The 25,765-nt window shown below is 51.4% G+C and overlaps 7 protein-coding genes across 7 annotated transcripts; 1 reads left to right on the forward strand and 6 right to left on the reverse strand.

Annotated features, from left to right (window-relative positions):
- Nucleotides 1-1,615: 1,615 nt before the first annotated feature.
- On the reverse strand, nucleotides 1,616-2,407 carry SAPIO_CDS7317 (uncharacterized protein; the record flags this gene model as incomplete). The annotated part of the gene is made up of 4 exons (XM_016789201.1): nucleotides 1,616-1,731; nucleotides 1,836-2,006; nucleotides 2,120-2,303; nucleotides 2,375-2,407. 4 exons carry the CDS (start codon nucleotides 2,405-2,407, stop codon nucleotides 1,616-1,618), a joined length of 504 nt encoding a protein of 167 aa, XP_016641028.1.
- A 1,617-nt stretch (nucleotides 2,408-4,024) lies between these two features.
- On the reverse strand, nucleotides 4,025-6,541 carry SAPIO_CDS7318 (uncharacterized protein; the record flags this gene model as incomplete). The annotated part of the gene is made up of 5 exons (XM_016789202.1): nucleotides 4,025-5,282; nucleotides 5,364-5,406; nucleotides 5,484-5,962; nucleotides 6,029-6,365; nucleotides 6,436-6,541. The coding sequence occupies 5 exons, from the start codon at nucleotides 6,539-6,541 to the stop codon at nucleotides 4,025-4,027; spliced, it is 2,223 nt and encodes a 740-aa protein (XP_016641029.1).
- A 1,387-nt stretch (nucleotides 6,542-7,928) lies between these two features.
- Nucleotides 7,929-8,664, reverse strand: SAPIO_CDS7319 (CUE domain-containing protein; the record flags this gene model as incomplete). Its single annotated transcript, XM_016789203.1, has 2 exons — nucleotides 7,929-8,246; nucleotides 8,374-8,664. The coding sequence occupies 2 exons, from the start codon at nucleotides 8,662-8,664 to the stop codon at nucleotides 7,929-7,931; spliced, it is 609 nt and encodes a 202-aa protein (XP_016641030.1).
- A 1,304-nt stretch (nucleotides 8,665-9,968) lies between these two features.
- On the reverse strand, nucleotides 9,969-11,705 carry SAPIO_CDS7320 (uncharacterized protein; the record flags this gene model as incomplete). The annotated part of the gene is made up of 6 exons (XM_016789204.1): nucleotides 9,969-10,028; nucleotides 10,104-10,245; nucleotides 10,316-10,519; nucleotides 10,608-10,953; nucleotides 11,011-11,471; nucleotides 11,659-11,705. 6 exons carry the CDS (start codon nucleotides 11,703-11,705, stop codon nucleotides 9,969-9,971), a joined length of 1,260 nt encoding a protein of 419 aa, XP_016641031.1.
- Nucleotides 11,706-13,690: 1,985 nt separating this feature from the next.
- SAPIO_CDS7321 (uncharacterized protein) lies at nucleotides 13,691-15,153 on the reverse strand (the record flags this gene model as incomplete). Its single annotated transcript, XM_016789205.1, has 6 exons — nucleotides 13,691-14,017; nucleotides 14,079-14,577; nucleotides 14,632-14,728; nucleotides 14,784-14,795; nucleotides 14,884-14,967; nucleotides 15,030-15,153. 6 exons carry the CDS (start codon nucleotides 15,151-15,153, stop codon nucleotides 13,691-13,693), a joined length of 1,143 nt encoding a protein of 380 aa, XP_016641032.1.
- Nucleotides 15,154-16,241: 1,088 nt separating this feature from the next.
- On the forward strand, nucleotides 16,242-18,019 carry SAPIO_CDS7322 (Mob1/phocein family protein; the record flags this gene model as incomplete). The annotated part of the gene is made up of 2 exons (XM_016789206.1): nucleotides 16,242-16,457; nucleotides 16,538-18,019. The coding sequence occupies 2 exons, from the start codon at nucleotides 16,242-16,244 to the stop codon at nucleotides 18,017-18,019; spliced, it is 1,698 nt and encodes a 565-aa protein (XP_016641033.1).
- Nucleotides 18,020-18,718: 699 nt separating this feature from the next.
- Nucleotides 18,719-21,253, reverse strand: SAPIO_CDS7323 (C6 finger domain-containing protein; the record flags this gene model as incomplete). The annotated part of the gene is made up of 5 exons (XM_016789207.1): nucleotides 18,719-19,022; nucleotides 19,127-19,929; nucleotides 20,039-20,793; nucleotides 20,863-20,890; nucleotides 20,957-21,253. The coding sequence occupies 5 exons, from the start codon at nucleotides 21,251-21,253 to the stop codon at nucleotides 18,719-18,721; spliced, it is 2,187 nt and encodes a 728-aa protein (XP_016641034.1).
- Nucleotides 21,254-25,765: the final 4,512 nt, after the last annotated feature.

Genomic DNA, 25,765 nt, shown 5'->3' on the forward strand with positions numbered 1-25,765 from the left:
GGTTGGCGTTAACTTGAACATCATTGATCCATCGTGTCTCCGGGTGCAGGTACCTTTGTACCGAATACCGAACTTTGTACTTACAGATCCTTAGAAACCAGGTACAACATACTATGGACAGGGATCTGCCAGGTGCATCACCATAGCCCCCAACTGTCATCGTCGTCCTGTACCTTTGTTCGAGGCAATCGGCACTTGCCCCTCGACAGTATCAAGGTGGTGTCTGTCCAGCCAGGCAAGGCAAGAACAGGCAGAATCCTGGAGAATCCAGAGCACATAAAAGGTGGTGGATCACCCGAGTCCGATATTTCCTTTCCGTATTATTCCTTCTTGTTCGCTCTATGATTCCAGGATGGAGGCATCCGAGGTCATCTCCTCTCATCAGCTGGGCCATCGTCGCACACACTTCATGCAGGGCGCGACTCCATAGTAGAAAGGTGGGTGTGCCGGGTCGGGAGCACCAGAGTGGCTTAGTGTAGGAGTAGGCTACAGAATGCCTCTCCGAGGTAATAATAGTTTCGCAGTGACAGCCTGCTCGTCGTAACAGCATCCCAGACCCGTCCAGTTCTTGTGCCTACGTACTTATGGTTCTGCTCTTTCCGATAGCCTCGTAATTACGGGTGCGGGAAGCTAGAGTGGCAGAGCACGACTGCGTGCTGCTATACGGTACCACACCATTACATCCTACATACATACATACATTCACGACTTCTCCCCGATCCCGACAATCCCACCCTCCTGTGGATGCACCAAACCAGACAACCAACCACGTCCTTCACACCGTCCTCTGCGTCCATAAGGGTGTGCTGCGTGCTGCGTGCTTCGTACTGCTTGCCGCCGCCGTGTCATGCTTCTGGTCCTCCTCCTGCAGAGACTCCTGTCTAGACTGCAGGGCACGGCATGCAGCTGAGTGGGATCTATGGATGAAAGATGTTATTTGGCAGGGAAACCCCCTCCAAACTCGTAGGAAATCAAGTGTAGCTCGTGGCGAGTCCACTTACTAAACCCTTCCCAGTTCGGGATTGGCAGTTGACAGTCTAGGAAAGGAGCTGTGGTAGTCTTCTCACACTTACTTGCAAGATGTGTTTACTTTCTTGGAGCGATCGCGATCACGGGTTTGGCTTCATCATTAGGTTTGATATAGAAGTTTCTTTTTTATTCCACCCTCAGGTTTAGTTAACAATCTGAAGCGCCTGTGCCATGTTATACCCTTCTCCCTTTGGGAAAAGGGGGCTTTTCTTGCCTGTGGAAAATATCAATGTTGAAGAAAAGCGCGCCGTCTCAAGTGAAACGGAAGCGACTCATCTCTCTAACCAGAGTTATCTCGCTATCTTCTCAACGTATGAGCAACTCATATGGCTCCTAATACCAAACCCCTTTCATATCGCAAAAGAGAATTACTGATGCGAGATCAAGAAGAAAAGTGAAAGAAAAAGTTGCCTGGGGTCTCAAGAGAGGGCAATCATGAAGAAAATAGGAGAGAAGAAAAAAAAGGAAAACAACTAAAACCGGGGATATGCTCATTCCATCGAGTGGCGCAAGTATAAACGGGGCACTGGTCATTCACCAGCCGTCCAAAAAAAAAAAAAGGTGGTAGATGCGAATGTTGGAATCCTTAGGCGTTGTCGCCAATAGAGGAGGCAGCGGCCGCGTTGACCTCCTCGATCGAGCCGGGGACATCGATCTCATCATCAACGATCTCCGTCTTGACGCGCTTCTTGTTGGCAGAGCCTGTCGAATTTACGTTGAAAAGTTAGCATCTGTGATGCAATACGTCGCTCGGAGAGCAGTCCACCCAGCCGAGTAGGAGAAAAAAGAAGAGTGAGAGAACTTACCCTTGGGACGGCCACGGCGCTTCTTGACCGGAGTCTTGGGGACCTCATCGTCGGTATCCTCGATCTTCTCGACCTTGATACGAACACGCTTCTTGGAAGGACTGTTGTCCTCACTGGAGCTGCCCTGCTCCTCGTCCTTGACCTTCAGCTTGCGAGCAGCTCGCTTGCGGGCTACCGGGAGAGGGAATTCGAAACTTGTCAGTCGGGCAATGGTCGGAGTGGTGGTGAGGGGGATTGAGATAGATGGAAAAAAAAAAAAAAAAAAAAAAAAAAAAAAAACATACGCGAAACCTTAGGAGTAGGACTGCCACCATCGTCCTCTCCTTGCTTGGCCCTCATGTCAGACCAGAATTTGTGCCAAGCTTGTTGGCAGGCCTTCTTGGTGCGGCCCTTGATTTCGACTTTATCCCAGTCGACGTGGCCCTTCGTGGGACGCCACTGGTCGAGAACCTGCATGCACAGGTTGGCCTGCCTTCCATGTTAGCGTTGGGGATGCTATGACGCGGGAGAATGGCAATGGATGGGGTGGCTCAACTTACGCGCTCAGTCTCCGTCCAAGATTGGGAAGACATGGTGGCTTAAAGTTTGTGATTGAAAAAGCTGTGAGAGGCGTGGTTAGCTCTGAGTCCAGCGTGGTGATGAGAATGTCAAGGTGCGTTTCGAAACGAAGTAGAAGGAGAACACACTTAAATAAGAGTGAGAAGGAAGCTGTAGAAGATGTTTTGATGAAATGGAAATGGGGTCGTCCTCAAAGATGTTTCGAGGGGAAGAAGAGCAGCGGTGGTCGGTTGAGTATGAAGAGTGAGGAAGAAACAAGTGAGAGGAGAGGGCTGAAGTAGAAGGGAGGATAAAGGATGTAGAGGAGGGAGGCCAGGAGGGAAGGAGACAATATGAAAAGCTTCTCTTGAATAGGCGAGAGCTCTCCAGTCTCCAATCTCACCTTGCACTCGCCTATTCTGGGGTGCGGAAGGATCTAATATCTCGTCGAATGAATTTGCTTGGGAGATTAGGAAGGGGCCCTCTCACTTGAGAGGGTAAGAGAAGAAGGCGAGAACATCCTGTCCCTAGCACTCGCATAATTTGAATATTTAGATGAAATGAGGTACCTAGATTTCTCTTTGGGGCGAACCAGAGTGAACTTACTGCCTGGATTCTCTTGGATCTAGAGGCAAGAGAGGTCCAAAAGGCAGGGCCTAGTCAGGGTGATTAGGAAGCTACAACAGAATGAAAGAGTAGACATGCCAGATTGAGGAGATAGTGGGTATAGATGTAGGTTAAGAGAGAGGCGAAGTTATTTGTGTTGGTGGATGTATTTGATTCCAGCTGAAGCCAACTCTGGTAGATGAAGGAGAGAGAAAGAAAGAAACAAAGAATAGTATCCAGGCAGCTCAGGTGCACTCACCTCTTCAGCACAACATCAGAGACTGCTATAAATTTACTCCTATTGGGGATTTCGTAGCATATAGAGGCTCAGAAAATCTAAGAAGCCATCCACGGGATCTTAGAGAATCTGACAGGGCTCAAAGGGAGGGTGCAACCAGGGAAACTCGGCATCAGGTGCACTCTCCATACAAGGATGAAGTATTCTATCAATAAAACTCGTATGCTCCAGGAGATGTGTGAATATTTAATAGCTCTATGTTCTGCTGTTACTTCTTCAATCCTGTCATCGGAAGTGGACCGGGGACAACGCCGAAAGGTCATCTGTTGGTGCCCCGAAAAGGTGGGGCAGGGACCCGGAAGGAGGCCGAGGCCGAAAGTTAGCCCAAATTCCAAGTAAGATAGATTGTATCGAGGTGTCAACCAATATATTCGAGAAGCATAAAATAAGCTTTGCTATGAGACAAAACACCAGGGGCTATAACATCAAAGTTAGGGAGCCTGTGTTGACTCACATCCATCAAATGTAAGGCAACACAACACAGGCACACAGATAGCGCATGACTCCCGAGGGCGTATCTTCGTAAATTGATGAACTTCTATAGTTTGGCGTGATAGCTGCGTAAAGTCTTCCATGGCCGTTGGGAAAACAAACCGGAGAGGGTATCTGTCTCAAAAAATCCGGCTACTCAACACCAAGCCTGCCAAATATGGTTCAGAAAACAAGAGTCTATGCATGCATGTAAAAAACACATTTCCAGAGAAGAGGAGAGTCCTGTAATCGACCTCACAAAATCATAAAACTCTTCTCATACGACACCCATCTTGTCCAGCACATTCAAGTGTTCGTCTAACCGACGCTCATGCTCCTCGCATGCCGCCGCCCACCTCTTCCGCACTTCCCGATCCTGCCGCAGCCACTCCTTCCGCTCCCTTATCCGCTGTTTCTCGGCGGGTATCTCCTTGACGGTAATCGCTTGCGCATTGGCCATTTGCTTCTGCCGCTCTGCGAAATGGTTGACCATGATAGAATGATACACGTTCCACAGCGACAGGTACGTATTGAACGATCGGCGGTAGGTGCTTATAATATCGGGGGTAGGTCGTATGCCGTTGCTGCCCAGGGCGGTGGGAAACACTGGCGCAATGGGAGGGGTCGGCATGTCCATTGTGCGCGGCTTCGGCTTGTCCTGCTTGATGGGGATGCTCTCAGAGGGCTGGCTGGTGTAGGGTAAGCTCGATTTCAAATCACCAATGGACGCCAGCCCTGTGCCTTGAGGCACGAATGGAGGTACGTTTTTGAGCTCGCTGAAGGTGGCCCGGAATTCGTCTGTATCCTCCGATCCGCCGCTAGTAGGCTTAACTGTCGAGCGCATGGTAGGAGTTGAAGTGCTAGTCTTAGGCTTTGCCTCGCTGGCTTTTCCAGCACGCCATTCGGGTTTCGACGGTTCAACAGGCATTGCTCTCGCGCGAGGGGGTTGGGTCGGCGTGGAAGATGCCGGAGGAGGCGGGGAGTCGATATCCATGGCGAGAGGGCTGTCAACACGTGCAGCCCCGGAATTCCTAGACTTGGTTGACTTCGTATTTAGGTTTGCCGTCGGCTCTTCTGCCTCGTCACTAACCGTGGCACGATGTGGAGTCGATGTCGGCCGTGAGGTCGTGGATTTCTTTAGCGTTGAGCGCAAATTTCGGGTTGGCGACACTTGTGTGCGTTCGTTGGGTCGTGGTTCGAACGCTTGGGGTCCTATATCACTCCAATCCTTGGGGTCGAATTTGACGTTGGGAGTCTCGGGAGTCTCATCCACCGCTGGACTCTGATGTGAAGAGTCTGCAGCTTGTCTCGGCCTCTTGGCTGGGGACGCTTTACGACCAATGAAACCGCTTGACCTGCTTCGTCGAAGAGGTGTTTCGGGAGCATCTTTTCCACCAGCTGTGAACCGAAAGGCGTTGTTCTGATCGCTATCGCGTACAAACCAGGAACCCATATCTTCAGTAGCATGCTGAGTGAAAAGGGGCTGCGGAGGTTTTGGCGGGGAAGTCCCATTGGGCTGGCCAGCTGGATAGAACCTTTGGAAAGCAAGTTAGATCTGGGAAGGGCGGGTTCAAGGTAATAAAAGATATGAGTGATTGGACAATAGCAAAACATACCCTGAACTCGATTTTGCTTTTGCTTGTGACTCGTCATTGTGACCTGCAATATCAAGTATGTTAGGTATCCAGGGCGATGATAGAACTAGGCCACCTCGAATAGAACATTGATAAACCCACCATTAGCTTTATCAAAGCGGCTTGACGTTCTGCCATCTTTTGTCGGTTTCCTGCCACGACTTTCTTCCCCCGAGCTTGCCGTTTGTGCCTGTCCTTCAAAGATCTTCGTCCGTTCTCCATGGGTGCGTTGGTAAGGCTGGCTCGTACGACCCTTTAGTATTGACTCGATGTGTTCCGAGTCGGTATCAGATCCGCCCGACATCGACGGTCTGGGTATTTCTGTCCTTGGAGTCGAGGCATAGCTATTGCTCTTGGCGCGAGGCTCGTCTCCTATAGTTGAGCTATTTGGCCGATATCCGTTCTTGGGGGGGCTTTCCTCCGAGCTCATCTGCTCCCTATAATTTGCGAACGAGCCTGGTCGTTGGGCTGCTGCCTTCCTTGGGGTTCTGCTAGTCGGGTGAGGGCGCGGTTGAGCTTCGGGGGCGGGCTTCTGAGTTCGGGACCCCGTAGTCCCTCCCCATTTTCCTGTATTGCCCCGTCTTTAGTCGTATAGTTAGTGACTGTTGAGTGAAGTCTGAGTGAATCGAAGTCGACAAGCTACTTACCCCATCTCGGCCCACCCAGAATAAACTCCCGGCGGCGGCTGCCTTTGAGAGGTATTGGGTTTGGGCGCACGCTGGCCATGGGCAAAGTACTTCTCCGGCCCAAACTGCTGGCTCGCGGTCGGGGTACGCCTCCGATTCCTTCCTTGTTCTTCATTGTCTCTTTTTCGAGCCTCCTCTCGTTTCCTAGCCTCTTCCCGCACTATGCCCTCCGTTCTTAATCGATTGTACTTGGCTCGCTTGGTGTCATCTCTGAGGGTCTCGTATGCCTGTTGGATGTCTTGGAAGTTCTCGGTCGCTGAGTGATTCGACCTGTCGCGATCGGGATGAGCTTTTCGGGCTAGAGTAAAACGTTTAGTCTCGTGCTATATCCAAACAGTCCATGGGCCTTTGGAATAAAGAAGACATACCGCATTTAAGGTAGGCCTGCCTGACCTCCGACTCTGTGATGCCAGACGGGCCACTCAAACCAAGGAGTTTATAGAAATCCCTCTCTGGCTCGTAAGCTAGCGCCATGGTTCCTTGAAGCGTTGTTCGAGGGCGCCGTGGTGAGATTCATCCAGTATGTGATATGCGTGGTCGTCACTCGTTACAGTAAGGCGAGGCGGACACTAGGTGCCCAACTGGGCAGCCAGGGTGCAGAAATGCCGAAGGGGGGGTTCTGGACGAAGAAAGTGAAGACTATAAGAAGGACCGAGGCATTAATCGTCGGGGCGAGGGACGTCGACTCCACAGACGCGACGGGACTGCCGTTGCCGCAGCACAGCTATTACGTATATGGTCGGAGGCTTCGTTCTCTTTGTTGTCTGGCGGCCACCAAATGGGCCGACGGGAGTATGCGCGGGACAACCTGGTTATCCGCTTCTCGGCCAAACTCGCGAAAAATATCGTTGCTGGAAGCGCCTTGGAAGAAGAACACTTCTCACAAACTCCTCGAAGGGTTGAGCGAAAGTCGTAGGTGGGGGGTTATATACGGCAAAGCGTTGGAACAGAGCACAGCAAGGCTCAAGGCTGGCTGGTATTCTATTTAATGGTGAGGAATGGATAATCGCAGCACAATATAACTTTCGAGGCAAGCTCAACCAACCAACAAAGAAAGGTTGTGCTAAGTTTGTGAAGTTGTTTTTTTTTTCTCACAGAAAATAACAGGAGAAAAGATTTGGATCAAGGAAGAATCTCGTACGAGGCAAGAGATATATGCAGGTCAGCCCATCAGCTGGATTATCTCTGGATGTGGTTGGTGAACTTGTGTGACCACTCCGATGTCGAGAAAATAAATCGCGGCTCGAGAAGTGAGGAATCAACTGTTGTGGATTTGGGCGTTGTCCAGAGTGATGGGCCATTAAAATGTAAACTTACAATTGCGGGCTCTTGGATTCTTAGTGGGGTCCCAAGCTGGGATGCACAATGGGCTGCCTGGCGAGAATCTCGCAAAGTGGACGAGGCAAGATCGACCAGGTGGATGGTTGCCGGTTGGCACCTGGCAGAGAGCGACAGGTGAATTCCTTGTCGACATGGTCGCCATTCCCGAACCTTCGATCAATGTGGGCAGGCCGATGGAGATATCTACGAAGCAGACTTCGGCACAGCTCAGTGCATACTTCAATGTAAGCAACTGCACGGATTGGACAACGCAGCCGCAGAAAATAGGAGAGAAAAGAGCTCAAGCTCTTCCTTGGAGGACACTTTAGCCAAGCCCGTCCCTCTTCAATGCGCATCAAGAGAGTGGACGAGATTCTCTAGCATAGAGCCAATGCACTTATATCATACACATGACATCCTATTTTCCTATTGAAAGCAACAAAAAAGAACAACCTCCATCTATGTATCACATTTCTCCCGCTAGCATGTACACTCTGAAAAACCATCCAACGCCGATTTGCGGCCCCAGAAAAAGATCCATTCAAGAACCCGCATCTCCGGCCGCCGCCTTCTCGGCAGCGATCTTGGCCTCCATCTTCCGTCTCGCCGCCAGAATCATCTCATCCCTTCGTTTCTTGAGCAGCGCTTGCCTCTCGTCCTTGTTTGAGCTCCAGCCTTCTTTCTTCTTCTCCTCCGATGGCGTGCCCTCCTCGCTCTCGCTCGACAATTTGTTCTGTAGGTTGTACCGCGTGATCAGGTCGGGCTGCTTGGGTCGTCCGGCCTGCTTAGCCTGCTGTGCGCTTGTGTTTGCTGAAGGATTCGATCCGGGAGGTGGCTGCGGTTGGAAAGTGATAGGGGGCTGTAAAGAGACAGACAAGAGATCAGCGAGCGAGCTTCTTCCCCCCTTCATGGGTAAGATAAGACTAGACAACGGCGCTCGGTAAAATGCCGTAGAGGTAAAAAGTAAAACGATGGGCATCTCTTACCGTTTCCATCCTGCCCGCCAGGATTCGTTCGGTAGTCGCTTGTATACTCCCTCCATTCCTCTGCAGATCCCACAATATCGTCCTCCGATCCACCTGGGGGAACATCTGTTGTATCCGCTGCGCCGCTACCTCCCTCAACCTCGCCGCGTTCGCATCACGCCCCGAATTGTTCCTCGAGTTCCGCGCCCGCGGTCCCGACGTCGAAGAGGAGAAAAAGAGGTAGCGGGTGACGACGCCGATGGTCAAGAGGAGGATGATGAGGAATGGCAAGGAGACTTGTTGGTCTGACATGGTTGCTGTTGCGGAATAGGAGGATCGGAATCAAAAGGCGGGCAAAATCGTGAAATGTCGACTCAAATCGGTGGCGGTGAAGAATGGATATGGGACTTATTCGTCGGCTCGAGTAGACCGCGCAGACCGCTCTTGGGATGGTAGGTGAGAGGATGGGGACTGAACAGGCAAGGTAAGTCCCCGCAATTCGGAACCGAGGGAATGGAGAGCCTTTGATGTAATCGTGTCGGCAAACTCGGATTCGAAGGATAAAGGAAGGTGCCAATGTCTCGAGAAAGCGTAGGTCGGAGGATGAAAAGAACAAGAAATAAAATAGCGCTATTGGGGAGGAGTCGGTTCCCTCGAGATCGAGGTCGAGGTCGAGGTTTAGATTAGGATTAGGTGACGGTGTGATGGGTCCCCCCGAAGATTGATTGATGGAGGTATCTAAATCTAAATGGGGGAGATTTGCAGGTGCTTGGAGTACTTGTAATCTACATTGTGGTGTACCTTACACGTCAACTCCGAGCCACTTTTTGCCTCTCAGCCTTGCCCGAAAGTGCTAAGAGCGGTGCCAGAGGGATGCCAGAGGGTGCCAAGCTGACCAAGCTCACAGGTGAAACTACTCGTAAGAACGCGAAGTCGCATGTCTAATTACTTCATCTAGCAAGTACATACATATTTGATGGCGTGCGAAATTCACACCCACCACTGGCACCATTTCCATTTTTGACGCATGGTACTTAGGTACATCTCTGGCGAGATTCTGAGGGTTTGACACGACATTCCTCGTCCAGCCTCGCTCGAATTGCGATGCGCCTGTATTTTTACTTTCATATACGTAGAAGCGTGAACGTTACAATAGAAGCCAGACCCGCATAATCTCTATCCAGAGGCCGCCGGATCCTAGGATTCTACGGTCATGTTCGCAGAATATTTTAGCACTGGCGGTCACAGATAGCCACAGACTCCCAAAAAGGAAGACGTTCAAAAGTAGAGCAGCGGTGCAACGTGCACCGCACGACATGTTTAAACTAGTATGGTCGTCTAGTAAGAGGCAATGCCTTATTGACCGCCACGACCGACATACCGTCCACCATCCCCTCATAAAACCTGGTAGATGCCCAGCTGGTCCTCCGCAGGCTCCCATTCTCCATGGGGATGCGTGTACTGAGGGTAGGAAAACAACAGGAAAGCAGAAATTCACATCGGTGAAGTGGGTCTGGACCTCCATGACCATTGACTTGGTAGAGAAGCCCGGGTTCGGGGGGCCCGAGCTAGCACACCATGGCCCATGAATACTGGAGCTCGTCGGTCGGCTGCCTCTATTGAGCGCCGCCGCCAAGTGTTGTGTCCAGGTCGCCGTAGTGGAGAGTGAATTCCCTCTGTGGGCGGGCACGGTTAGTCTCGTGACCACTTTCCTTTCTGAGGAATGACGTCTCGCCGTGTCGGGAACCTACCCTATCTCGCTGGAACCGTGCGGGATCCCAGATGATATAGAACCCCCTCTCGGCGGTCGGGCTTACTTGTTGCGGCACCATGTGCTCGTCTTTCGTCAACCAAATTTGAAGTTTCTTATGCCACCTCCAGCTTCGTTGATGACTATTGGAACATGGGTGTTAGCTAGATCAGATATCACGATGTTTTAGACCTTGCAAAGCGAGATCCTTACAGTTCTTGAGCAGCAAGGTGTTGCGTGACGTCGCCTGCATTCGCGTAGAAAATGAAGAATAAAGTGTCCTCGTTGAAACTAGAGATCTTAGTCTCGATAGGCTGCACATTATTCACACTATAACAGTCAGGCAGCCTGAAGTGAGGAATCGCCGGCCGCGGTGGTTGATCGTCAAATAACGAGTAAATTTGGGTGGAGATGAGTCTGTCACAGAACATGTTAGAAATGTCGACGTTATGTTGGAATGACCACATATTGTGAACTGAGATCCCAGGGATCTGGGGAGACTTACTCAGACGATGCCAGGTCAAGGCCTAGGGAGTTGGGATCGACTCCTAGTACCATAGCGTTATAATCGGGGTAATTATTCATGAGTGTGCGAAGACCCTTGAGACCCCACTTGTCCTCCGGCGCCATGCCCGCAAGAGGGTCTTGGACTTCAGGAACGGAAGGCTCTTCGACTTCCTTGGCTTTCGAGGGGGGAGGAGCATTACCGATAGCTCCAAGACGATTCCGCGTCTCTGCCGCCTTCGGTGATCCCTCACTCGCAGCCAAACTTCCTTCTCTGAATGATCCCGCCTTCTGGCGTGCATCGCTTCCAGATGCGCCCTCTCTGCTATCTTGAGACCTTGATCCACCTTTGACCAAGTTAGCATGGAGTTGGGAAATGTCTGTACGAAGCTACCGGAACTTACTCGATGCATTCCGTCCATCAGAACCCCCACGGTTGGCCGAAAGAGCACTTAACAGACCGTTCTCGGCCCTAGCGCTCTGCCCTGAAGCTGCCGAGGAGTTGTTTTGAGAACCGAAGCCTAACGCAGACATAAGAGATGCACCCCTCTCTTGGCTTGGGTCGCCGCCGATTCGATTTAAAGGTGGAAAATCATCCACACTGCTTGGTTGAACTTGGGATGATGTAGAGGCATTGATGGTGGACTGGTTCCCAAACCGGAAGACATTCTGATTTGCCGGCAACCGCCCTGACGCCCCGGGAAACATATCCTCCTGTTGCGTTTGTTGCGGTAAAGGTGCTGACCCTTGCCGTGGTACCTGTCCAGTCACGCCCCGGGCACCGCCGATACCAGCACCTGCCGACCACATTCCCCCTTGACTGGAGGCGGGTACTTGCGCCGAGTTCGATAGGGAAGGAAATTCACTAATATTGCGTTAGCAGACCCAGAATCACTGATGTAAGATGTAAAAACAACAAGGGATAGAAGCAAGCTTGGAGCCGGACTAACAACCGCATTGGGCGTGTTTTTGTCTCGACTAGGGTAGTGAAATTGATGAGTTGCAGAACAGGACACAAAAGCAGACATTACCCCTTGACAATTGCAGCGTACTTAACGCCGTTCTTCCTTAGGGCTTCAGCCGACTCAGCAGTTTCCATTGTTTCCATCGGCGCTCGCTTGACTACAAGCCGGACGCGCGTGGGACCGATGCCCTGTACAGAAGATGGCGGATGGCTCATCTCCTCTCAGTCATGAGGGCAAGATACTGATTCGAAGACGGCAGCTAGGATAACCAGCCGCCACGAAGCGTAGGGATGCTCGAAGGTCGTCTCGCAAGAACAGATACGGAAAAAGAAACAGTGGAAAGGTAGAGAAGGAGGGCGGGTTATGGTGGGTTATGGTGGTATGTGTCGCATGCGGACGAGAGGGGGAAGGGGAGAAGTGAGCGTACAGAAGAGAGTATTGCTCAATGTGTGTATGTGTGTGTTGGAGGGGGGACGGAGAAAAGACTCCCATCATTAGTTTGTAACAGGGAAGGAAGAAGGGGAGGGGGCGGGGGAGATGCGTTCTTGCAGGCATTGATTCACAATGACGGAACAAAATAGAGAAAAGGAAAAGGAAACCTACGCTAAGTCGAGCGGAGCCGCAGGCACTTGTGAGGCGAGTAGGCTCTGTGCGAAGCTCAAGTTTCCAGCTCCCGCTTGACGGTGAGCATTTTGAAGCCCGGCGCCGCCCATAGAAATACCGCCACCAAACGCTGACCATCCAGAGCCGTTATTTCCTAGAATCGATGCGTGAATATCAACCACGTGCTCAGGCCGTCGTCCCAACTCGTCGCACAGGTTCCCTACCTAGTTTTCCGCCATTCGGTATCCGGTTCGATACGGTTCGTCCCGGTTGTTGAGGTTGTTGCTGGGCCCCAAACCCAGTAGGTATCCCGCGCATTGTTTGAGGTACCGCTCCTGATAGAGGCGTCGTTAGCTTCTAAACGTTCCCGGATATGAGCGTATAAAAGGGCGCAAATTTTGAATCTGGAAACTTGAAATATCGTAGGGAATAGATAGGAATAGTTGTGCGGCAGGCCCAGACGATAGCAACGCAGCGGAACGGACACCGTTACTGCAGTAGTTCAGATGCTCAACTGATAGGAGAGATCTTCGGGCACAAGTGTGCTTGGAAGAAACCAGATCGCCTGAGAATGGCAACTACCCCAAACATAAGAATGATAGAGGAGTTTCATTGCAAGAAAGGCTACGGTGTATTGTATTGGGTCCCAAACAGCTGGATCTGACGCAGTGGCGGGTGTCGCAGGTCGGTATCGCAGGCATTTCGAGAGCCATCGTCGTCGCAAGGGCGATAACATGAGTAACAGCACCGCGCTATCGAGAATGATGCGAATATTTTGTTTTCGACCGGGCTTTTGAAGGGGCAAACGGGATTGTCGGGGCGCGGAGGGCATGAACAGAAGCAAGCTTGGCAAGCGTATCGGGTCCTACCTTGTCGATTCATCATTGATTTTGATTTCGGCAAATGCCGGATCTCGAGAATAGGCGCGTACGATGCTGTCGCGGTATGTGTAAGGCGGGAGGTAGATTTCTGTCGGGGAGATTGAAGCTTTCCAGACGTGGGTGTTTGCGATGCTGAAGTATGTGATCTTCTTGGATGTCGTCAAGAGAAGGCTTTGGATACGAACGTTCGTTCAGGGCCTCGTCAGTTCTGCAAGGCAATGCCAGGTGGCAAAAATTAACTCTTGGTGTCGACAGGTGTTGACAGCTGGTATTTGTAGGCCGTGCGTCGTACTTATTACTTATTATGGCATGACAATAATCCTTCACTTTTAAGCGCCCTCATCGATCCCATCCATATAATCTTGACCAGTTGGCTTGTTTCATGAGCCTGAGAATGCAAGGGTGATGAGCGGTAAGGGACTCTCTCCCTTTTCTTTTCTAAAATTGACATACGGACGAAAATTCCGGGATAGTCAAATGAGGAAGTACATCAGCATGGCGAAGCACAGCGTCCACCAAATGACTCGACAACTAGCTGGACTCTTTTGATTCATTTAATGACGGCTTAGGCACCTGTTGAGTTCAGCGAGGAATGCTCAAGATTCTTTTTCTCTATTCCCGTTTAACCCTTGCTTTTAGTCTATCGCATTGCGGAAGCTTCTCTCGAATTTCTCCGGCACCAGGTGGCGACCAATCACAACAATCTTGCCTTCTTGTGGGACTTGATCTTCGCCGTTCCTTTCTTGATCTAGAATCTCGAATATCTCTCTCACGCCCTGGATCATCTTGACAGCGCCGTTTTTGAGGACCAGCCGACCTTTTAATCGATGGGTCTCGAATGGTGCCGCTGATGGGAAGCCAGGAAGCTCAGAATCCCAAAGCACCGACCTCAACCAAACATCCACCTTGTCCAATTGCTCTGACGAGAGTACGGGGACCAGAATGGTAAGCGTCGAGATAGTCTGTGAATAACTACGTCAGTATAAGGCAATCACTTGTTGCAAGGGCCGAATAAGCGCGTACCGGGTCTAGATGGCTGTGGCCTTTAGCACGGAGATCTTGATCTGAAACACGGTCGTAAGAGTGCAAATCTAATAGGAACCCTTCAAGTTGAGGAACGGCCCCTCTTTCGGTAATGTGAAGCTTGGCGAGACCGTTGATAGATTGGATGCGCTCCTTCACGCGTTCAAGCTCTTCCTCGCTTACCAAGTCGGCCTTGTTGATGACGATGACGTCGGCATGGGATAGCTGGACATGTGCCGTCGTCATTAATGGCCCATGAGTATCTTCGTGGGCCTCATTTTGTACCTCGCCGTGAGGATCTTCCAAGCTGCGAATAATGTTTTTGGCGTCAACCAGAGTCACTATGCCGTCAAGATAGATGGTGCTTCCTAGGCCATCATCAACCCAAAATAGTGGCGCCAAGTTACCCGGATCGGCCAATCCGGTGGTCTCCAATAAGATGTAGTCAAAGGCGCCTTTCTTCTCCATCAAGGACTCGATGGCGTTGACACCGGAATCTCTGTTTCTCGTCAGTCTCGGCCGTTGAAGAATGTTTAGCATTTGGGGATCTTACTTAACAGAGCAGCAAATGCAGCCGTTGCCGACCTCCAGCCATTCTTCGACCTGCTCGCCCCCCTTGTTGACAGTAAGGGACTTTTCAATATCCATGGCTGTACAAGAGTTAGCTCATGTGCTCGACTGTGTAACATGGATCTGGTAACCTACAATCACCAAATTCTATTGAATGCAGTCCGGTAATTAGCATAGGGGGTCCGCCGCCTTATCTTAAAAGGCCTATGTTGCTTCTTGAATTTTTTTCCCTCACCGTTCATGATAACTGCAATCTTCTTGCCATGCTGCGCTGTCAGGATATAATTAAGCAGAGTCGTCTTCCCGGCGCCCAGATATCCTTTCATTTTGTTAGAGAAATACCGCCCTCAATATAAATCTAACAAAAATATTCAGTAGTACCTGTTACTATAGTAATGGGGACCTTGAAGGGCACCTCTTCTTCCCCTTCCTCTTGTTGTTGCTCTAGCTCGTGGTCTCCAGCAACGTCGACGAGGTCTGGTGGCGCATCATCTTCATAGTCCATGATTGGAAATGTAGCTGAAGCTTGACAACGATCGAATTTGCAGCTTTTATACTAAAGCCGGTATCAATCTCGAAGATTTCAGTCTTTGCAATATGAAGAGCTCCTCTTCAACGGAAGACTGGTTTATATGGCTACTGGAACTGTTTCTTTGGTGGCGATGTCACTCGGAAACATTCAAGTACAACAACCCCACCACCAGATGTGGGATGGCGGAGGTCGTCAGAGGTACAATTGTAGCTTTTTTCTTCTCCATATTCGCGGGGCACCTTTTGGAATCTAACCGGAATTTTCCCGACCTCACAATCTCCCGTTCATTCTTGTTCTGTGTCCTAACAATAACCAGTCTTGCGCCGTCTGAAGCCGAGACAGCAAGACCAGGTGCTGACAATCCACCCCCTCTCGTTTGAAGGACAAGGCATAGCGATATATTGTATGAACTTGAGAAGCGTTCTGACGCCTTTTATGCGAAGTTCCTCAAATAGCTATTCCCTGGGCTTATGCTAGTTTGAATTACTTCGTAGTTTGAATCTCTCCCAAGTGGATAAACATTTATGAACCCCGTTGCCATTGTGCTTGGCGAGATGTAAGGCGGACGGATGCTCAGAGGCTCGAAGCTGTTTCCTGTGGGCCCGATGAACTCGTGCCCAACGCCAGCCAGACAAGCTGCTAGGCGAGAGTCTGGATGATCCCGATACCGCGAGAACTTTTCGGGTTGCTAATATTTACAGGACTCTGATATCTCCCTTTTGCCGTCACAAAACTCTCCCATTTGATATTATTCAAGGTAGGGGAGATACCTCAGCTTAGATGCATGCGACGTCGACGCTGACTAAGCTAAGCAGTCTCCCACGCCAATTCGTGCAGTTGCCCATGGTTCCTGGCGCTAAATTCAACGCGGCTTTCATCTCGCCTCGCCTTCCCTGGCAACATCTTGCATTGCTCCCAACTTCCAGCCCAGCTTTCCGTTGCATTTTCCTTTCGCCTCATCATCATCACGATACCCAGCTATCAGCACTTCCGAATTGGATAACCCGTGACACTCTTTCAGTCATAAACTCTTTTCAACACCTTGAGACTCTTCGTTTACCATGTCGATGCCGCCCAGTTCACCGCGGCTCCCCAGCCCGCCTCCCACGGCGGAAATACAAATCGGGCCAGCCTCCCCCTCTGGCAATGGGGCCGCAAACCGCCAAGCATCGCAGATCGAGCAGGCGATACTCGAAACGAGCTCCAAGCGAAGGATTCATCGCGGCACCAAAGCTGCGGACATGGCAGCTGGCCCCCCGTTGATGCCCTTGAGCGAGGTGAGCTCTCTATTCAATTCTCTAAGCGATTTTGTTCTGGCTTCTTCTTACGGATCCTAAACTCACACTCCTCTACACAGCTCGACTCTGCCTTCCAACTGCAAGAACACCTCGCCGCGTTGCACTACCACCACAGCAAAGGTCGCACCCAACCCATCACTCGATCGACGGCTGTCCAGCTCGCGACCCCACCTCCCTCTACAGATCGTACCCTCTGGCTCTACGAGCTCTGCCGGTTCTTAATCTCGCAATGCAACAGCCTAATTATTGGATTCCTCTTCGATACCCCACCATGTAGCGCCTCGACGTGTCCCGAGATGAGAGCCTCAGAGTGGCAATTCCTCTGCGCCGTCCACGAGCAACCCAAGAGTTGCTGCGCTATCGATTACTGCTGCCACACGCTCGATTGGGCCGCCAATGTTGTGACCGACCAAAAGATCTTCCCGAGCCGCTTCGTCGCACTGTCCGATACCCATAACAAGAATATCGCCATGAAGAACCTCGTCAATGTTTTCCGCCGACTACACCGCATTTTTGCCCACGCCTGGTTCCAGCATCGCAGTGTTTTCTGGTCTGTCGAGAGGGAAACCGGCCTATACGTCTTCTTTAAGACAGTATGCGACATGTACGACCTCCTCCCTGGCGAGACCTACAAACTTCCCCCCGAAGCTGAGGGACTGGACCCAGAAAAGGCCTCGCAATTGAGTGCAGTTAGCGATAAGCAGGCGCAGGCAACACCTGTGAGTGGATTACCAACCGGAGGGGTCTTCCCCGGGGGCCAAGCTTTCCTGAAAGCAGAAGACGCGCCACGCGCTGAGGACGACCACGGCGTTGGAAGGACGAATACCAGGCGCCATATCCGTAGCAGCCCGTCAACTGGCAGCGCCGTTACTACCGTCATTGAGGCGGATGAAGACGAGGGGGCCGAACTTGCGGCAAGAGCCAGAGCGTTGCACATTGCCTCGGCGGCATCCGCGGAGCCGGTATTAGAGGAGGAGGCCGAGCCTGAGGCCGAGGAAGTTCCGGTTATTGTGGAGGATTCTGTGATGCAGGAGTCGGGGGAGTCTGTGGATTCGTCATCCGTGGAGGCCGAGACCCCTACGGTTGCCACTGCTGAATCTACTGTAGCTCCGGTGAAGAGCGATGAAGACAAGGAAGAGGCTGCTCCCCTTGGGGATATTGAACCTGAAGCACCGAGTGAGGAGGAGACATCTGCGCCGGCGGCATCTCAGGAACAACGTCAGTCGACTGAAGTAGACGAGGAAGCGCCATCCGCCGTGACAGACGGAAAGGAAACCTCAGAATCGAAGGAGATTCCTTCTACCGATACTGCGGAGGACGGGGAGCCTTCTGCGGACGCGACTACACTAGTAGAAGAAGCCCCTTCCGAGCCGGTTGAGGAGAAGAGCATTCCTGCTCCGTCAGAGCCTGATGCGCCAGCATCCACCGAGGAACCTAGCGCTGCTGGTGAGCTGAAAGACACAATTGAAAAGCCTACTGAAGAAAAGGAAAACACTCCCGACGACATTGATACCAATCCCACCGAGGAAAAGAAGGAGTAAACGACCACCTATACAATGCGCAGAGACTAGCGTTAAAATCACCGCTTTACTTAAGGACACCGACACCATCTTCCATGCAACTCTGCGATAACCTTTTCCCCCCTTCCCTTCGCGCCCACATTCCCCAATCAGACGATGCGTGATGAAGCGGATAATAGAGACAACGCCTTGACTCGCAGCGCCGTGACCATAGTCCGTGTCTGCCTCGCGTGGCTGCCACGACATTCTGTGGGCGCAACACCGCGCCGAGCAGGCAGCAGGAGAGGTGAAGCTTGAGCCGTATCGATCGCGTGACGCTATAAGAGTATTCCACTTGCACGGAGGGGATAGGGAGAAAAGGTTTGCAGTTTGCATAAAAAAAGGGAATGGGTTTCGGGGGTCCTGTGTCGTGGGAGGATACTGGAAGGAAAGAAGGAAAATTAAGCTGTAGATTGAGTGTAAACCCATTGTAATAATAATCAATTGATAAGTCCCACAGGTTGTCCTCTAGATTGCCGTGCGTTCTGCATAAAGCGCTTCAGCATTATGATTACTGGGTTCGAACGAGAATGTTGGAATCCAAAGTCATCAACCCAGGTACACGCCTTGTGTTCAAGCGCAAGGCAGCCTATATCATCAATTCAATATCGCCTACCCAACTCGCCTCCGTATACACCTATGCAATAAATACAGTCGACCCCCTTAGGTCACCCTCACCCTTTACCTCCCCATCCCGGGGAGTCTCGGCGGTCCACCACCAGAACCGCCAGCAGCAGCAGCAGCTGCTGCTGCTTCATCGCCTCCGGTATCATCCGACAGCTGCATCTTGGCAAAGACATGTCGTACCTCCCTTAGATTCTCCACCTGCGCCGAAACGGCAACGGCGTTGCGCTCGTCGGCAAATGTCCGGATGCTTTGCAGTATCGGCGTGAAACCTTCGTCGTTTGGTAGCCACCACCGAACGCAGGATGGCTCGCGGAAAAGCTCGCTCATCTTGCTACGCAGGGTTAGAGGATGAATGTACCTGTTGGTTTAAGCCAGCAACGTTAGCATCAAGTCCTCGGGAGTGGGGGGGAACTACGTAATGAGAGCATCCTTTGAGACAGAGAATGCATAATATCCTCCTACCCTAATATTTCCATAAGAGCGAACTTGCGGCGGATCCAGTTATGATGCCTCCTATCTTGCGGTAAGAAAAGGGCCGATATGGCGATGCAGGCCTCGATCATAATCAAAACACCCTTTGGACTCTTCGGCCAGCGCTCGATCGCCTCAAAGATCTGGCAAATGGCATAGGAATGTTCTCGGAGTTCCGCGTATAGCTGCTCTCTTTGCGTTGTCGGGGACTGGCACTTGTGCATAACGCTGATGGAGTGCCACTCCGATGTAAGCAGAGTCGTGGACACGAGAGGCTGCTCGTACAGAGTCCCAGGCACGTAAGGGTTGACTATGTCGCGTTCCGGATCCAATGGATACTGGTTAGGGAACGATTTCACGGAGAACGCTGGATTCGTGAGCGCAGGGTCAATGTTCGCCTTCCAGTCTTCCAAGACTCTCGATATACGATCGTGCTCGGCCCTGAACCCTTCAGGGGATATCTCGCCTCGATATCCCTTCGCGTAAAGCATAGACATCTCCATCGAGACAAGTCGCAAGAACGCGGTGCCCTCCTCCAGCCTCCACTCAACCTCCTGGGGGTGTGTAGCAATCCTCTCTCGGCAGAAATCGACAAAGGCCGTGAACCACTCTCGTGGAAGCGCCGTTTTGAACCCTCCCATCACTGCGACGAAGACGTCGAAGCGTTGATACCAAGCTAGGACCATTCGGCTAACTGGAGAAAGCATGACTGTTTCGGGGGTAAATAGATTCATGAGGATCTGTAGAGCGGCTTTCTGATGGCCCATAATGTTAATCCAATCTCCGAGATATTCCTGCCAGAGTAAGTAAGTATAGATTCGCGACACGGATGCGATGAAATGAAAACGCGTATGGCGCTACGTTGGGTTGGGTGGGGGGGGGGAGAACAAAGCCAGGACTAACTTCTATCGTAGCTAACTGCAGTACTGTCACGATTGTTGCCACTGTTTGCGGCTCCTTCCTCTGCAGAGAATTCAGAAGCAGCGTGACACTCTTATTATAATACTTCAAGAAGTCTTCGACCTTGGCATCGGGTTTTTTGAGTGTTTCATGGTAGGCGGAGAACCCCACAACCGCGTTGAGGAGAGCCTCATTCTGGAGGGCGACGTTGACTAGCAAAGATGGGAAGAATCCGTCCGGGTCGTTTGGAAGGCAGTAGTGGTAATGTGTAATATTTTCGCAAAAGCTATTCAAGTAATATTGGAAGTCGGCCGGCAGGTGAGACCAACTCGCGAGTGTATTGGTGACGTGTAGAGCTGGATCGGACTGGTAGGCGTTCAACGTCACGGTGCTCGACGTCGCTGGTGAACCTGATGGTGAGCTCTTGCTGCCTTCTAGAGAAGGGGTCTCGGAGCTGTGTCGCGTGCTGGATTTTGTAAGGTTGGGTGACCCTGCTCCGCTAGGTCCTTGGGATGAAGTGTATCTCCAGTTTGGTTGTTCCGAATCCTCCGCCTCCTCCTCCTCCTCCTCGTCGGGAATCGGCTCTAGTTTGACATTTACTTCCGTGTCTGCTTCGTCGCCGCCTATCGAGGATTCAGGGCTGGTCACTTGCTGAGACGGCGCGGGTGGCGGGCTCTCTTTCGCTGAAGCTTGCGATCCGGGCGCTTTAGACGAAGGGTGATCGGGGTAAATACATTCTCGGTTTCCTTTCTTGCATCCTGTATCTCGTCAGTGACCTCCAATATATGCGCGCAAACATATGTGGCAAGTGGAAAACTAAATCTCACGTTCGCAGATCGGCCGCGTTTCGTCGCACTACAAGAACTCAATCGTTAGGTGGATGGAAAAGTCAATGCTGGGCATCCCGAAGTTATTTCTTACCTTCACACGCCGACTCCTACACATGAAACAACCGGACCTCGTTCGCCGGTGCTTCACGGTGTCTAGTCCGCTTGTAGATTTCCTCCTGCTCCGCTGCGTTTTAGGAACGCTGAACATCAGCGGGTCGTGGAAAGCAGTGAAGTATCCGATTCCGGAGAAAGGTGCCGCCACAGGCGGTGACGGTAAAGGCACTACACCCGGCATATGGGCCTGGTGGACCTCCTGGGCCATGATGTTAGGATTGGGCTGGCCGCCCACCATGGAGGTCAGGAACTGGTGGTGATGGAAGTCTCCCATGGCGAACGTGGGTGTACCGCAGACCCCAATAGCCTCCCTCGTGGCAGCCGTACCCCTCGAACAACAATCTTCGCACCGCCAATTAGAGGTCGATTGACTGTTGGACAGAGCACTGAGTTGATCTCGTCGCGACCTTACATGCTCTGCGGGGAGATGGGCCAAGGATCGTACCCGCACAGATGGTCTCGGAAAACTAGGGGAGTTGTCCCTTTCAAAGATGAGGCGGCACAGATAACTTCAATGTCGGGTTCACAGATGAGGGCGTTATAGAGGGATGCAGGTTCGAAGTGGTGGCTTTGTCCAAAAGATTAAACAGGCGACAATCTTCGACGGTCTCCCTCCCTACATCGAGAGTGCGGCTTCCTCGGGCTTGCTAGTTGCAGTCGGCGCTAAATGAAAGTGTCGGGGAAGGCTGGTTTGCCGTGGGGGCGGACTGATCTAATGGCGGGAAGCTGGTGATTGGAGAATGGTGTAGCTGATGTTTCTGTTCAAGGCGGTGGACAACCTAACAGTCGCCCAGTGCGTTGGACCTAGTCGGAGACGACAGATGTCCCAGCTCGAGACTGGCGTGAGGTCCAAGATAAAGATAGCTTACAGGCGGTGCCTAGTGGCTCGTTGAAAGGATGGCTGGATTAAGCTAGGAGAGACATCTCATTAGCCTGCGGGGAGGTAGCGGACGATAAATAGTAGCATCGATAGAAAGAACCATGGGACATCCGCTGCCCCACTGCCAAACAGAAAACCCTTAGGAGGAAAGTACAATACTTGTTTATCGTCGACACCATGGAGCCGAAACCCCTGCTTGTTCGTGATGACCGGAGAGGATATCACGACCCTGTACGATCCAGTACGATTGGTTTGGTGTAGAGCGGCTCTCTTGGATGAAGGATGAAGGATGAAGATGGGACGCAGACACATACCTATGAAATGCGAGAGCTAGTTGTGGAGGCCACCTCCACCATCACTATCACACAAGCTCGAAAATAATGTGCGCAGATCAGTGCGGGTCAGGCGGGGGAGAAAGAGGGTAGTCTTCCAGATATCCGTCACGACGGGAGACTGATCAGGGCCCGATATATTGTGCGTAAGGGGTAACTACTTTATTGTCAATCACCGATTGAGGGAGATTTCTTGCAGGCGGGTTTAGCTTGCGGTCTAGTTATTGATGACAAGAACGGAATGGTGTGAACCCAAGTCTGGGGTTATAGGAGGCACGAGATATAGACCTCCAGTACATACCGGATATGTACGAAGTAGGGGAAGGAAGACTTACAGAGTCGCGGTTAGGAGGCAGAGCCCATACAAATGAGGCTGAACAACGGACCAATTTCACCGGTATCCTTAGTGAGGACTGGGATGGGAAGGTAATAACGAGACTATTGACTGGAATACCAAGAGTTGGACGGCGGTCGTGGTTTGGGAAGACCACGGCGGCAGGGAACTCGGGCGAGAAATCTACTGTGGTCTCGACCAGGCCACTCACTGTACTTCGAATGTAGTTGGGATCCAAGGGAGACGCCTCTGGTTGGACAAGAATGTATGGTCAGGCGTAAGACTTGGCCATCCATATAACAGCCGCACGAAGAGCCAGGGAGCAAGGAACTGGACTGTAGGGTCGTTGCATTATTACCAGGTCGTCCTTCGAGGGCGTGCAACTAGTGGGTGAATGGATATGGACGGACGGAAATCTCCCAGATCAACCACGAAGGAAAGAGGAAAGAGGCCTGGGAGGGATTGGAACTTACCCTGGGCGTAGCTTGGAATGGGAACGAAATACAACTAGATTCCTTGGACTGGATGATGACTGGTTATGTGGGACGCACCGTTCAATAAGCCGAGCGTATCATTCACTGGGAGGGGATAAACAAAACATGTTGGGGTTCGGCGCAGGGCTGGAGGAATGAGGAAGAGATGTGCAGGTTCCCGGGGGGGTGTGGAAGAGGCTGGAATAGAGCACGAGGTGTGATGAGGATCGGAGGGGGGAGGAGAGTTGCCTTGTAAGTAAGTACTCTGTACCGGGGTGCAGTTGCGGATGTTGTTCCGGGGTCCTGACCCTTGGCGGGAGGTTCCCAATGGTCGGGTCAAAGGCAGAATGGGTTGCTTGTTAGGGTGGATGGTCTTGGAGGAAGGCTCCGTACAAGTAGTACTTCTCAGTCTTAAACTGCCTCCAGTTTGTATCCGTGCAAGAGGGAAAGAGAACGCCTGAGTGTCTGGGAGTACTTCGTAGTGCTCCTCTCCTTGTTTGTCTGAATAAAGACTTGCGACGGATTACGAAGATGAGAAGAGCACACAGGTATTGAGATTGAGGGTATAATTGTATTGATGCGAAAACGAAGCCGCGGAAGCCATGAGGTAAAGTGTCAAAGTGGTAGTGTGAGCTGCATCGGTGTCTTGAAGGGAAAGACTTGATCAAGCTTGAGCAGATGTGGCACATACTAGCATGCTAGTACTTCGTACGGCCTCCTACTACATACTTCCTAGAGAACAGGACTCGGACGGTGGACTGACTCCGCACTTCAGTAGCGTTTCGGCCTACCTAAAGTAGGACAAGAAGCCGGGAGGGAAGCGGAGTTAACAACTTAGTAGAGGGCATGGGTGCTAGTTTGACACCCCTAGTTACCGTTTTCACGAATTAGCCAGATCAATCCACACTCTCCCATTTCCTCCAATATTACTTCGTACACTAGATCGCAGGTAGTCCCCCCTACGGCGTATTTCGTATACGTCGTTAATCCGGGCATCATCGCAACAATGAGAAAAACAAGCCCGTCAAGAGTACTTCGTGGTGAAGCCTCTGCGGGTGGACCAAGTCTGGTTCTGGTGGGGAAGGAAGGGTGGAGGGAGTCGAGGATCAGGGAATTGATGCCGACTAACAAGACTTAACGCTTCATCTCAAGCTCGCCGCCCGTACCTGCCGGCTCCCAGGTAGCTGCTTCGTAGCTGAGAACCACACTATCATCCGGTGTACACGTAGTATTTTCCACTGACACATTGTATAATTACATTCACGACTCTAATTAGGATGGTCGTGGGCTCCCTTGAATGGGCGGTTATTGGTGGTACATGCGACTTGAGCCAGGCCAAGATCAATATTAGTATTATTACTTCGTACTGACGGAGGAAAGAGCAGTGGGTTGCTAGGAAGTGGGAGAGTGGATTGATTGATACGATCAAAATGGCTGTCAGGTACGACGGGATGGGACGGTCATTGGCATGGATATAGGTACACAGATGTACACTACTAGTATCGTCCAAAGATCAGGCAAGTAAGCTAGGAGAGTTCAGTGGTCTTGACTCCCCACTAATGTTCAATTGATTGATCCTTTGATACAAGTAAGTGACTAGAGGCTTACACACGCCAGACTCCGGCTCGAGTACCTGGACATGAAGAGCCCGATAAGTAGTCAGGTCAGGGGAGACAGTAGTTCTTGGGTAGTGTACTCCGTACTTTCCACACTGGAGGATCGTTGCTGATCCGGGAATTGAGACTGTTTCGTAACTCACAAAGTTAAAAGCGCCAGGTACCATGAAGGATACCCACTTCGTTATGTAGCTTCCCGAGCAAAGTGCCTCGAATCAGGTGGACAATTGCGGAACAGGTACTTCTTCCGTCTGAACTATGGTGGTACAGCCAGACAGGTACAAAGATACAGGATCCAACAGCTGCTCTGGCTTAGCGGGCAAGGCAGGCAGGAAGGGGCGGAAGAACAAATGACGGATAAAAATTGATGATAGAGGAGGAGAGGAGGAGTGCACTCAAATGTGGAAGCCAAAATTGGTTCCACTCGCCGAGGCGTACGGAGTAGGCGCTGATTTCCACGTTCAGCTAAGGGTCATGGGGTAAGCATTGAACGCTTGCGCAGACTCTGGCGCCATCCACCCTTTACCAATATTGATTTTAAAAAGAGATTAGGGCTATTCATGTGCTAATTTATTTCACAGATTCCTGCGGCTTTTTACAAGTACACAGCATCAAGTTTGATTTGATATTGATAGTTTTAAGACCGGTGATGTATCTCCACCACGATATACGAAGTACACCAGCTCTTGGATCTGTGGATTCCACTGTCCTCATCCCACTTCTTCACCCAGAGATAGCTCATCGGAACCTAGGCGCTCTTCATCAAGAGCATTACCCCTGGCTCCACTCTGGTCTCCTTTGGCACCTGCCGGTCATGTCATTCTGGGAACTTTGCTTGTTCAAAGTACCCGGCAGTTCACGACATAGCCAGCAAGTTGATCAACTGTGACCACCAGAGTGCCTACTTCGTAGTGTAGATGTCTTTAGAGTGTACGAAGTAGTGAGAGGAATCCCAACTAAAGGCGTGGGTTACTTTAATGTTGATGCTAGTGTGCGTCCCTGCCAAACTTATCTCAGCTGGAGGTTGAGGGGCGGAGAACTTTCGAGAGGAAGTTTCAATGTGTGAAGTACGAAGTACATTAGAAGCCCCCCGAAAAAAAACACCACATCTTTGACAGAGAGCTCGAACGGAGATTGAGACCTTGGTGGTG

The sequence above is a fragment of the Scedosporium apiospermum genome (genome assembly GCF_000732125.1).
Source record: "Scedosporium apiospermum strain IHEM 14462 chromosome Unknown SEQ_SAPIO_0110, whole genome shotgun sequence".
Classification (NCBI taxonomy): Eukaryota; Fungi; Ascomycota; class Sordariomycetes; order Microascales; family Microascaceae; genus Scedosporium; species Scedosporium apiospermum.